The 13,324-nt window shown below is 35.5% G+C and overlaps 1 protein-coding gene across 2 annotated transcripts in view; it reads left to right on the top strand.

The window, feature by feature from the left end:
- ush (Zinc finger protein ush) overlaps positions 1-13,324 on the top strand; it is a 224,650-nt gene that overhangs the window by 103,849 nt on the left and 107,477 nt on the right. Inside the window, exon 1 of one of the 2 annotated variants that reach the window (XM_073080362.1) lies at positions 9,599-9,799. The exons of the other annotated variant lie outside the window; for it this stretch is intronic. Within the exon in view, the coding sequence (XP_072936463.1) occupies positions 9,709-9,799 (91 nt within the window). The 5' untranslated portion in view covers positions 9,599-9,708. Of the gene's footprint in view, positions 1-9,598; positions 9,800-13,324 lie in introns of those variants that run through there. 2 annotated transcript variants of the gene reach the window in all.

The following is a 13,324-nucleotide window of genomic DNA, read 5'->3' as shown; positions in this document are numbered from 1 at the left end:
TCATTATGTAAATTTAAAATATCCATTTTCTATAAAAAAAATCGTAATTTTTTTTATGAAATGTATGATATAAAAAAATGAACATATTTGTCAAAGTCAAAAATCAAAGTTCTCGTGGTTCTTGCCCTTATAAAACTTTGTAAGTAAATAAAAAAATTAAAGTACTCAAATCTGAAAATTAAAATTGTAATAATAATTACAATCATTTACTTTACACAAAGCATCTCTTCCAAAACAGTCTGACAATTGATCTAACAGCAACACATGCTCACATATGTATCTATCCATGCACTCGACCCATACTTTCGGAGATATTCTTGCCGAGATATCTCCGGCGCCACCTCCCATCTCACTGATAAAAATCCCAATATAAATCAAGCGGGTACTCAGCTGATAGTACGGTGGATGATAAAGACGGATTAATCGTACGATTCGTCCACCTAATGGATTCTTAATGCGCCGACAACAGTTCGGGACTGTTGTGTTATGTTGTTAACTTTTTGGGAGGTATGTGTTGAGTGAGATGTTGGGATTTGAAATGTTGAGATTTGCGAGTGAAACCAGCCTTACTTTAGATATTTATGCTTTAAGACTACTTTTGTTTTAAACTTAAAGTCTACAGTTATCTGTACCCTTACCATAAGTTTTCAAAACATTCCACAATTTTACGTTACGTTTATTCAATCCATTATTCTGTTCCGTTTGCTTAGTAGACTTAGTAAACGTAACAATAAGTGCTAAGTCTTTTTGTCTGCCTCAGATGATCGCAAAAAAGAGAGACAAAACATAAAGCGCCATTTTGTCAATTTATACATTTAATGTTACCTTACTGACACTATAGTTCTGATACAATCCGCTAGGGGCGCTGATTGGAAATTGTATGGGCAAATACGTAAACAAATACCAAAACAGTCATATTTGTCAAAACGTAAAAACTCATGGTAAGGGTACTGTATTGTGGTTGAGAAGGTATGAGAAAGAGGTACCTACTTAACAGTGACTGCAGTGTCCAACCTAAGTATATTGTATACCTTTTAGTATTTGTGGCTTATAAGAGATGTAGGGCGGTAGCGACCTGTTGTCACTGCCTAGCGCTCTTTAGTAATACTCAATCTATCCACATTTTGCCTACCAAAGATTGACATTTGACAATTTAATTATGTATGTGTTTATGGTCCTTTAATTATAACTCGTATTAATAAGAGTTTTAATCAAAATATTAGTTATTGTATATTTCTTGTTCAGACATTATAAAGAATGAGCGAGACACAAATAAAAATGTCATTTTGATTCACAATCTTTATCCTAAGATATGCACAAAAAAATGACATATATTATGAAATAAAACCGAATCTTTAGATAGAGTCGTGGGCAAAGCTAGTCGAGTATAATTTATTGCTAGACAGTGTAATATCTAGATTTATTGCTGCCACAAGCCAAAAACAGTTTGACCGACGTCAGGCAGCCGTCGTAAAACCACTGATGGGACCGAATGCAGTGGGAATAATAATGAGGAATCATATCAAATTGCCGCCGAATTACGAAAATGAAAATGATTGGCTCATTTGCAAAATATGGATAAAGTGGAATTGGTGTAATAACCAAGAAACCATAGAATATGACAGATTACCCGGAAATAAACTCGCATGTTAATAGTTTCGGAAGCATTTCGAAATCTGGGTTCAAAATACTAATTTATGGTTCAAAAATACACCCTGTGGAAACTGCAATGACGTCTTACTTGGTGGTATACGAAATAGCAATTAATACAACAATTTAAATCAGTACAACAATAACTATCTACCGATGTTAATAACAATAATAATAATTTTCGTCATTATATTACATATAATAATTAGTTAAGTAAAATACAACCTTCTAGAATTTGATACTTATAATCGACATGGTAGAATGACGTCTCAACTTAAGATATTCTTTTACAAAATCGACTCGTTTAGCTAGGAAACAATATTTACATTACGAAATTCTTCTGTACTTTTGGAATAAGCCATACTAGCCTAATTTAATAAAACACTGTACACAAGAATATAACTTTAGCTAAAATTATTTTATGAAAAATCACTGATTACAATTATCCTATTCAGTTCATCTGAAGATGTTAACTAATTCTATATAAGTATATAAAAATAGTAAGAGCTAGTGTAGCGTGCGCGATGCCGATAAGCAATCTGCACTGCACCTGCTTCGTATCTTGAGATCTTAGAACCATCTTAGAAGGCTTACGTACGATGTTTAAAATAGTGTTTTAAATTACGAAGACTACGTTTGCGCTTATAGTATTTTTTATAGAGAGGGAGCAAATAATCATGCAGTCCACCTGATTCTAGGTGGCAAGTATAGTTATCTGTTTCACCTACCTACCACCATCTTTTAAAAACCATCATAGTTCAGAAAAGTTTTATTTCATCCTTAAAACAATAAAATATTCCGTCATACACAGTTGAACAAACTTAAACACTTATTAATTTTTCGCTTATATATTGTATAAAACAAACTGAAATTGTCATACTTTGCTTTAAAAGTTAAATTTCCTGCAAAAAAAGTAAAAATATGATTAAAATAATATTTTTTTAAGAGATGGTAACCCCCAGGTAAGGGTAAGTAACACCCAGGATTAGAGTCCTACTTAAGATTCGACACAGATGTGTTGCTACCTCTGAGATCCAATTAGAACTTACCCTTGCAACCAGAACACAACAGCGCATAAGAAGTACAAGGTACAAATAAGTTTGGCAATGATACATTTTGTGAACCGCAAAGGTTCACAAAATGTATCATTGCCAAACATTTATATCAAAATTAAAGGTTGGCATAATAGGTACAAGGTAGAAATAGGTCCGGCAATGGTACCTTTTGACTCGAACCGCAAAGGTTTTATCAAAATTAATGGTTTTTTAGATGAGTTACGGTGCGACAGCGTTATAAGTTCAGTAGCTGGTGTTGTACGAAAGCAATCTTTCATATCGAAAACTATATAACGCGATTTTTATTTCACTTAATCAAAGTCTACAATAACAGATAACATCTTAGTCCTCAAAAAAAAAAAAAAAACAACAAATGTGCAATCAGCTGTAGGTAGAAGCCATGTACTATTATAGTATTATGTACTATTATTATATATGATCGTTTGCTGCCTCCATTATAAAAAAAACATTAGACTAAAATAATGTATAAGATACATATCTATTCATTCCTATATAGTTACTTACAAACTTATAATATAACCTACATACAATGTAATAAGTATTTATAATGCCTCTACGTAGAGTTACCATTGTTCGTGTGTAGAGCAACTCTACAATTTTCTCAACACCTGTTCTCTATCTGTTAATCACAACGCTGCGCTATCGGACCATCGGCACCGAATCTTGGACCATCGCACTGGACGTCTCTACTTTGTAACTACACGACTTTCTACATTATGATGTAGAGTTCACGATTCGTATCAATTTCACGATAGTTTGATCCAGTTTTAGACGTGACTCTATGGAGACGATTTAGAGACCAAATTTAGTGTTAACTAGCGTTTGCGTACGGCTTTGTCCGTGTTGATTTCAATTTTTTTTTTATAATATAGGAGTAGCAGACGAGCATGCAGTCCACCTGATAGTAAGTGGCTACTGCCGCCCATGGCACCTGTAATCAACCCCAGATAGGATTAGATATTCCTACCTGAGGTCGGCCACAGATGCGCCGCTACCCCTGAGGACTAAGCTGGAACGCCTCGGAAAAATCTGTCTCCCTTCAAACCGGAACACAGCAGCGCCTAACACTGCTGTTATTAGGTAGAAATAGGTGTGGCGGTGCTGCCGCCGGAATCAAACCACAGAGGGTTCTACCACCTTCAAGTAAAGTTGTAAAGTTGTTTAAAATATTTAACGTACACTGTAAAATTGATGTACATTTGTATTTGTCTATTGGTGGCATGTATTAACACTGTATCTATAGTTGTCCTACTCAACCAATTCAATTAAATTAAACACTATATTTGTAAAAAATTGTGAATATTATTATATTAGTACTTAATATTTAAAAAAACAATTTTTTTCTATGAAATAAGGACTTATTAACAATTTTAAAATTCGCAACAACCCTACCGTATCTCGCTTTTAAAATATGAAAATGACTTCGAAATGAATTTAATGAAGTTAATGAGGCTTAAAAGAAAGGATACTGATAAGATGTTTTTAATTAAACGTTTAATCTATCCGTGCATCAAGAAATACGCATGCAATTATGATGTGGCGATATAATAAATAATAACAAATTAATCGCTCCACCATCAAGATAAGGCGTATAAAATTGTAGTAACAAGTTGTCAACTGAACGATAAGGAAGTATAAATAAATCTTGCAGGTATTTTCCGTTTATTAGATAGGTTAGTAAGTTTTGAAGGTAGAACCCTTTGCGGTTCAATTCTGGAGACACCAGTACCACACCGATTTCTATTTAACAATTGCTATTGTAATAAATATTGTGTTACTGTTGTGTTCCGCTTTGACGGGTGTGGCAAGGGAGGCTTATTTATCCAAAGCGTTCTAACTTGCAGCAGTAAAGCAGTGATAGCCTAGTGGTTAAGAAACGCGGCCTCTCGATCGAGGGGTCCGAGGTTCAAATCACAGGCACGCACCTCTGATTTTCAAATTTATGTGCGTATTAGAAATTAATTATCACTTGCTTAAACGGTGAAGGAAAACATCGTGAGGAAACCTGCATACCTGAGAGATAAAAATCTTAAAGGTATGTGAAGTCTACCAATACGCACTTGGCCAGCGCGGTAGACTATGGCCTAATCCTTCTCATTCTGAGAGGAGACCCGTGCCCAGCAGTGGGACAGTAATGGGTTGATGATGATGATGATGATGATGTTCTAACTTAGTCCTCATGAGCAGCAAAGCATCTATAGTCAATCTCAAGGATAAATCTAATCTTATATAGGTTGACTGTTCATGGGCGACATACCTTGGATATTTGTATGTTTCTTACCACACTCTTCAACGGCACAGCAGATGTTACTAGGCACTGCTGCTACTGTTACTAGGCAGAAATAGTTGCGACAGTGAAGCCGATGGAGTCGAACCACAACCGGGTTCTACCACGTTCAACCTTTAAAACTTTCCGACCATATATTTAATCTCTTGGATTCAAAAAAACTTTTAGACACAAACCTCACAATTTTGACCAGTTACCATCAAGTTGACGCTCGTTTGCAGTTTCCGCTGCATATAAAAACGTTATCAAGGCGGACATTCTGCAGATGGTTCTACAATCTTACATTTTCCGAGAGATTTATTTGTGGACGACATCGGAAGACAAATGTCTGGCCGGAGCGATGCTTGCATCGACAAGGAATCGATTAGATATATTAGCTTCTTATTATTATGTACTACTTATTTTACCGCAAAGAAACCTAAACCTACTGTAGGTTTAGGTTTCTTTGATACAAAGAAATATATGGTATAGCTTTTGTCTTGAAATAGTTGCTATTTTCTATACTGTTACGTAAAATGTTTAGTGTTCAATAAGGAATAGTTGAAATCGGTTTTAAAATATTGTATCTGTATGTACATAAGTAAGGCAGATGATGTTTTGTAGTAATAGAAAAACAAGACATGCTAACTTAATCCTATTGACCTCAGGACAAAGTTGAGAAGATTTCAATACTATCTGGTGTTGGTTACGTTGGTTCATTTGTTAATTAGTACTCAACAAATCCGAATTGGACAATTGGTGGAGATACTCCAGGCCTATAAACAACAAACAAACAAACAAACGCTTTCTACACTCACAGCCCCACACTAGGATTCCCTGTGTCGTGGGTGCCTTGGACACACGCATAGACAAATACACAAACACCCAGACCCAGAAACAGAAATCTAAATTCATCATTCAGATATCTGTCTGGCCGGGGATCGAACCCGGGACCCTTAGCGCGTCAGACCGGTATGGTGACCGCTCCGCCACGCGGGTCGTCGGGTAATGGTAACGTTGTGTAACAACATCCATACTCAGCTGTGAGATATAAACTTTGAAATTGAATCAAAGATTGTAGAACCCTTTATTGTTCGACTACAACGGGACCATCGCCACCCCTTATTCTACCTATTCGTAATAACAGCAGCATCAAGCATGTCTGATGATGTCTTCCGGTTTTAAGGGTGTAGTGAGGGAGACATACTTATCCGAGGCGTTCCAATTAAATACCCAGGAGTAACAACGCCTCTGTTAGAAAACTAACGTTACCTGGGTCGATTACAGATGTCCATAGGCGGCCGTACATGGTAAACTGCATGCTCATTATCTTCCATATTATAAAAAAACAACGTTACTCGTAAAACGAGCAAGTATTATCCACACAATGCGAGTATTATCCACAATTCACAGACATCACTGCATCGCAAGACAAATCGTCTCTGGCGATGCTGCGATGGACATAAAATCGATTAGATGGATGATCTCGTCCGCCTCACGATCGATATGGCTCGGGATTTGTCGATATGCGGCCCCGATAGCGCGAATATACGAATGTACGTAATGGTAATATTTATAACAGGTTCTGTTTTTTAATAGGATTATGTTTACAAACAAGTAACGTACTATTTTTTAAGATTGAAGTAGGGAATAAGTATACAGTCCATCTAATGGTAAGTGGCTACTGCCGCCCATGGACATCTGTAAGAACCCTAGATAAGGTTCCTACTTGACGTTGGCTACAGATGCGTTGCTATTCAGGAGAAAGTTTGAACGCCTTGATTTAATACGTCTTTCACCCTTCACCGGAACACAGCACTTAATACTGCTGTTATAAGGCAGAAATGATTATGGCGGAGTCTTCTGGAGTCGAGTTACAAAGGGTTCTACCACCTTCAAAGTTCAACCACTACATATAACATTCATGCACATGACGTCCCCACGCAAATACAAATAAAGGAGATATGCATCTAAACTCCTAAAGATGAACGTTGGATAGCGCGCGATTGTTATCAATCCAGGAATTTCATTAAATCTACCTTATTCCCATTTAAGACTCGAATAAGTTATTTGTGTAAATTATACATTAGATGCAGATAGCCGAATGGCCTGAAATTCGGTCTGTCATTTGGTCCAAGGGACGAATCCCAGGCAAGCATATTTGCTTTTTTGAAATTATTTGCTTAAGAACATTTTAAGGAAAACCCATAAGAGTTCTTTAAAAATGTCTTCGAAGTCCACCAATTTGCACTTGGCCAGCGCGATGGACCTTCTCACTTTGAAAGGAGCCTTGCCCAGCAGTGGGACAGTAACAGGTGATGCATCAGATAGCTGGTTTAGTAGGTTTTTAAGGTTTATGGGTTCGATGACTTGAGATTTTGAGATATTTATTTGATCATTGTCTATTAATTTAAGATGTCTCTACATTTTATTATCATGTCTCAATTTTTACAGTATCTCAGATTTTTTGATAAAATCTTAAAGTCTTTTAATTATAAAATATGTTCTTTGTTCATTTATTTTTGCTTGATAGAATTATGATAGAATTGACTGAATGTAGAGACCTGCTTATCTTCTGTTCTCTACAGAAGATGAGCTGATCTGTTTTTACGAAGTTATTTAGTAGCAAACGAGCATGTAGTCCACCTGATGGTAAGTACTGCCGCCCATGGACATCTATTATCAACCCCAGACCTACCTGGGATCGGCGACATATGCTTTACTACCTCTAAGGACTAAATTGGAACGCCTTAGATAAGTATGACTCCCACACGAAATCCTTCAAATCAGAAGACAGCAGCGCTGAACCCTGCCGTTATGTAGCAGAAAAAGATGTGGTGGTAGTACCAAACACAGAGGGTTCTGCTAACTTCAAAATGTAGGCAATAGCATTCCAGTCGATTAATTTATATTATTTCTGTTAATTTCTTAGTCTTAGTAATTATGTATTTATTTAATTACTTTGTTTACAAGTGGCAAATAATGCACAGAAAAACAAAATCACAAAGACAATCTTATAGATTAGCAAACTTTGCGTTAATTTAAAAACACATTAAATAAATTATAATTACAGTCGTTATTACTACTTTTTGCACATTTAATATGAAAAACAAAGTGGTTATAAAATTAAAAAGTTTAATAGCTCTAAGACATATGAGGTATTGTGCGCATCTATGCTAAGGTTTTTTTAAGTATTAATGTTATTGGAGTGAAATATTGGTCGTAAATGCTTTTGTTATAGAATCTTTGTACTTCTTACTCATTAAGTCATTTGATGGTAAGTAAAATTTGCTTAAATTTTCTTGTATGATTCAAGATTTAAATTATTTGTCTGACAGATTTTTAATAAAAAAAATATGTAGGTACCAATTAGCATGCACATCACAAGATTGGCAATTTTGACATTTAAATGAGGTCATGTTAATGTTATTCCTAAAAGGTTAAAAAAATGTCTAAAAATAATACAAAAAGGTGGTTTATTGCTTGCAAATAAACATGTCAAACCTTAAATTTGACAGTTTGATCTCAGAGACTTTTCAATTCTAATTACATGATATACCTAAGTAGATAACACCTCAAGATCTTGGTATTGATTGATCGTGGCCATTAGGATTTATTTTTATATTATTACTAAAATGTCTGAGATTAAGTGTGTCATGGCGGATCTGATAAGCGGAAAGCAAACTTGTGCTATATTTATTTATTATATTTATGTCGTTATCAGTTACAGCGATGCTTTGTCACGATCTAACTTTTATTGACCAAACCAACAATTATCTGATTGTTTTCAATATCCCGCGTAAAGATACGATATCAAAAACGAGCTTTAGGTCGAATAATGCAATATTTTTATTTCACTTCCATTGATTGTCATTAGGTACTTTAAAATGTGCCTTTTCTGCGTACTGTGAGCGTGCAGTCCGCCTAATTTGAAGTCACATTTCATGGACATCGAGTGATACTTGTCTTGTATATAGTAGAAGCTGGTTAGGAGGAATAAAATAAAAAATAGCAATTATTACAATATATTTTACTGTAGTCACCAAGACGCACATGCTTACGTGCTGACTATGTTAAAACCTTTCTTCCAGAGTGGCAGCAGTGGATTTTAAGGGCTCATGCAGAAAGACACAGTTAGAACACACAACTTTGTTTATGTATTGATTTTTCTGCAGACACTTATATGAAAATTATATAATATAACTTAATGTTCAACTTTACAACTACAAACAACAGATACTATTGTACCCGACTCTACGATAGAGACTGTAGAGCCGTAAAAAATTTACGGCGCAACCAACTGTAGAAAAATTTTCGCGTCGTGAATTTCGTTCCGTTTCAAAAACGCGCCACTATCGAAATATCGCGCGAGATACGACTTTTATGGCGGGCAGCTTTTTTATTTGACATTTTATACAAGTTTATTCAAACACAGCGATAGCATCGCTGACGTTATCTTTCAATGCAACGTTACCGCGAGCTCGGCCGATAGGATCTCGGGCCAGCCATTGCTAGTTAAACCAACTTGATAAGGGATCGGGCGCGCCTGTGTGCGTATCGTATCGTACACGTCGCTGTGTGCGGGGAGGGGCGCTCGAACGGCAACAAGCCAGTCACTCAATTTACGCGGCAAAAGAATGACGTCGACGAAAATGGTTGCGCTCGAAATAATATAGTTCGGTTCGTTCGTTCGGTAGTGTTGTGCACGACGCTGTGATGTTATTGTGGTTGCGGTACCTGAAACAGCTGGAACTGGCGTGCGCGGCCGGCCTGCCGCCAGGTGGCGCGGCGGACGTCAAAACAATGTGTATGCGTTCATTTGTTTACTTTCTTTTCAGCAACTGTCAGTTGAGTGATAAACTTCAGTTCGAATTTCGAACGTAGCGTATAATGCACAGTAGCGTAAAATTTATTTTCTTTATTTTTTTTTTAATTTTCCTGGCTTATGTAGCTGTAACGTAGTGTCCATTATTGCTATTTGCAGATTTTTGACTTTTTATGCCTTAATGCTAATTTTAAGCAAATACTCTCGCTATAAATAGTATTAACGAAAACAAAAACCGAATGAAAAAGCACTAAAGTTGATAACTTAGAAAATAAATATACCGCCATTAAGGAGAGAACATTTTCAACGGAATCGCGATAAAGCAGTAATGTTTCTAAGTTTTTTTATCTTATTTGTGTGTCTGATAGTCGTTAGTGGGTAGCAAACATCAGATTTTTATTGCACTCTTATCTCTAGGTAGTTATTATGACGGGCAATTTATATGATGAAAATTCAAGAATTACGACGCTCTCACAGTAACAGATTATAATAATCTTACAGATTATCTTTAATGTTACTGTCTAGAAATTTGTCGATAACTAGAATATACAGTCGATGGTCCATGGCCACAGATGTCATGACGAATGTAGAAAAGGTATGGAATAGCACCTGACATCATTATTCAGAGCCGATACAGATTATTTGTTTTTTTATAAAATTGAAGTGGCCAAGGAACAGCACACCTTATAGTCATTGCCGCCCATCCATATTCATAAATTCATAAAAAAAAATCATAATAGGAATTCCATCAGATTCATAATCAATTTTGTTGATCTGTGCTCCTTATATGTACTATAATGGGAATCTTCACAGTAAAGTATAAAAATTAAATACTAATAAATTACCCTGACCTGTAGGCTTTTTATTGTTTAACTTAACGATTAGGCAGACGTTCTACCTGATGGAAAGTTGTCAACACTCCTATGGACATTTGCAACACCAGAGGAGTCGCCAATGCACTGCCGGCTTTGTATGAGAGCTCTTTTTGCACCTTTTTTGAAGAACCTCATATCATAGCGCTCCGGGAATACCTCAGGAGGAAGCTCATTCCACATCTTACACGTTCGCGGCAAGAAATCAGAAATCAGGAAGTACACGTTGACAATTCTAGCTGACTATTTTTGGGTCAAATTGTACCTTTTATTTTTCTATAAAAAATTAAATCTTCATATTCTTACGTTCAGAAAATTTGTATTTTTCGTTTGTTGATTTGGCAAATGGTGGTGTTGAATTTCATAATTAAAATTTTATGCAGATTAATTTGAGATCTGGTAATTATAATTATGTCCAGTTATGAACATTGTTGTGAAGTCATCAGCCGGTGTCAACAACACTCGATAACAACAACAATATGTTTTTAAGTATTTATTTTTAAAGCTAAACTAATAATAAAGAATGATAATGGGTAAGTTAGTGATTGCTTTGCTCAAATTATTTTCCTTAAGTTGGGGAATATGAGATAATTGTTACTTGACCTATAACTTCATGGCTTATACTGAATTTTATTTCCAGTCAGAATAATACATTCCTATGTCTTTTAAGTTAACAGTTGAATATGTGGTTAATTACTTTACTTTAATAATTAGAACGCGCTTAATTCTATTTACTTCACTAAACCACAACCTGATTAAAAGATATATTTAATCTGTTATGTCTTAAAATAATTAACACGAATCATAAAAGAACGAAGTCCACAGATAAATATATCTGTGTACTCAATGACATATTTGACATGTGCAAATTATAACGGCTGAGTACAGAGTAAAAATATTTAGTGTCTGTGACAGCGAGTTGAAATTCCCGCGGCGTGTGGCTCGTTACCTATTTTGACAGCTGATGTCAATGTCAAACTGTTTAGAATGTATCACAGATGTTTCACAATCGCGCATGACTCGTATGTTTTAGTTGTAAATATGAATTGATGTTATGTGGCTGGTGGTTTAATATTTGACCTCTTACATTGGGAGTCTTGTGTTCGAATCCTTGATATTTTAGGTTTTTGCGTGTTAGATATAAATTTATATTTCATTTTACGGTAAAATAAAACATCATGATGCAATATATACGCCGGAGACTTCCTAAAAAGTTGTCAAAGGTGTGTGAAGTCTACCAATCCGCACTTGGGCAGTATGAATGACTGGTCTAAAACCTTATCATAATGAGAGAAGAACCATTTATTCTTTTTACTATTGATAGTTATACTTTAGTAAGCTTAACTCTATAATGAATTCTAATTATTCTGTATCTTGTAGGCTTGTTGTACTTATAGAAAAAACTGCAAGTTTTAACAAAGAAATTGTTAGCTTCGAGGTCAAAAAGTAGGTAAATACAAGCCTTACATCAAACGTAATTCACTTCTTTATAAGTTACATTTGAATTAATTAGAATTTTGATTAACACTTTGCAATATTTAAGGTGTACCTATATTGTAAGGTCTTATAATTATCTTATATCTATAAAAAAGCCGTATTCACCTACGAATATTTTGCAGCTGTAAATATAGGTTGGCTCACATACAGACATACACACAGAAAGATAAATACTGTAACAAAACACAATTCAATGGATTTTGTATAACTACTTACTTTTTATGAGAGTAATAAAATATTTTGGATTATATTTTTGCAAGTTAACCGAACATGCAATCCACCTTAGGTAATAAATGGTGTAGCAGTGAAAACGGACATCTGTGACATATACAACAGAGGTTCAACCTAAAACGATCACAGATGCGGATGAACATCCCTCCTGATCAATGGTCAGCACATATATTAATAAAAAATATAAAAAGCCGCCATTTTCGACCACAATCTTTATTGATACAAATATATTTGCTACTGAATCCGTGAGAATCGAACCCGGAACCTTGAGAGTCCTACGCGTCACTCCATTCATAAAGCACGATAGCGCAGTTACATCTGCAAACTTGGCAACGCTTGATAATGAGCGTGGAATCGCCAGATAACGGCCCCCTCGTGTTATCACTAATGTGACCACACGTACCGGTTTAGACGGGACAGTCCCGCTTTCAGGCTACTGTCCCGTTTTGCTAACAGACAATGCCCCGTTTCCGCGTATAAATTAATCAAATCCTATTTAAAGCTTAGAATTTGACTGTTCCGAAAGAATATAATTGATAAATTGTCCTTGTGATTTGTTTTTCACACCAAATATAAATTTGTAGTGAGATATGCATTATTTTTATACATGTTTATATTTTTAATGAAATTGAAAAAAATCAAATATATTACACTCGACTCTACTCTAGTATGTAACCTCAAAAACACAGTAACATTCGATTCAAAACTACATGCAAAAGAGCCTATTTTTGCCTCCGCTGGCGACACGAACATATCCCGAAAAATAAAACGACTGTCCCGCCTAAACAGCGACGTATGGCCACGTTAGTTATCACACATCACACACATTCAGTGTTTATCACACGCAAGGCTGGTGCTACCACTTTCGAATTGTGATCGCGGGAGATTGTAGCTGCAAATATTTGTG

The sequence above is a fragment of the Epargyreus clarus genome, unplaced genomic scaffold (genome assembly GCF_041222505.1).
Source record: "Epargyreus clarus isolate Ecla_fem2 unplaced genomic scaffold, WU_Ecla_fem_2.2 ptg000015l, whole genome shotgun sequence".
Classification (NCBI taxonomy): domain Eukaryota; kingdom Metazoa; phylum Arthropoda; class Insecta; order Lepidoptera; family Hesperiidae; genus Epargyreus; species Epargyreus clarus.
This window is presented reverse-complemented; position numbering and strand designations above follow the sequence as displayed.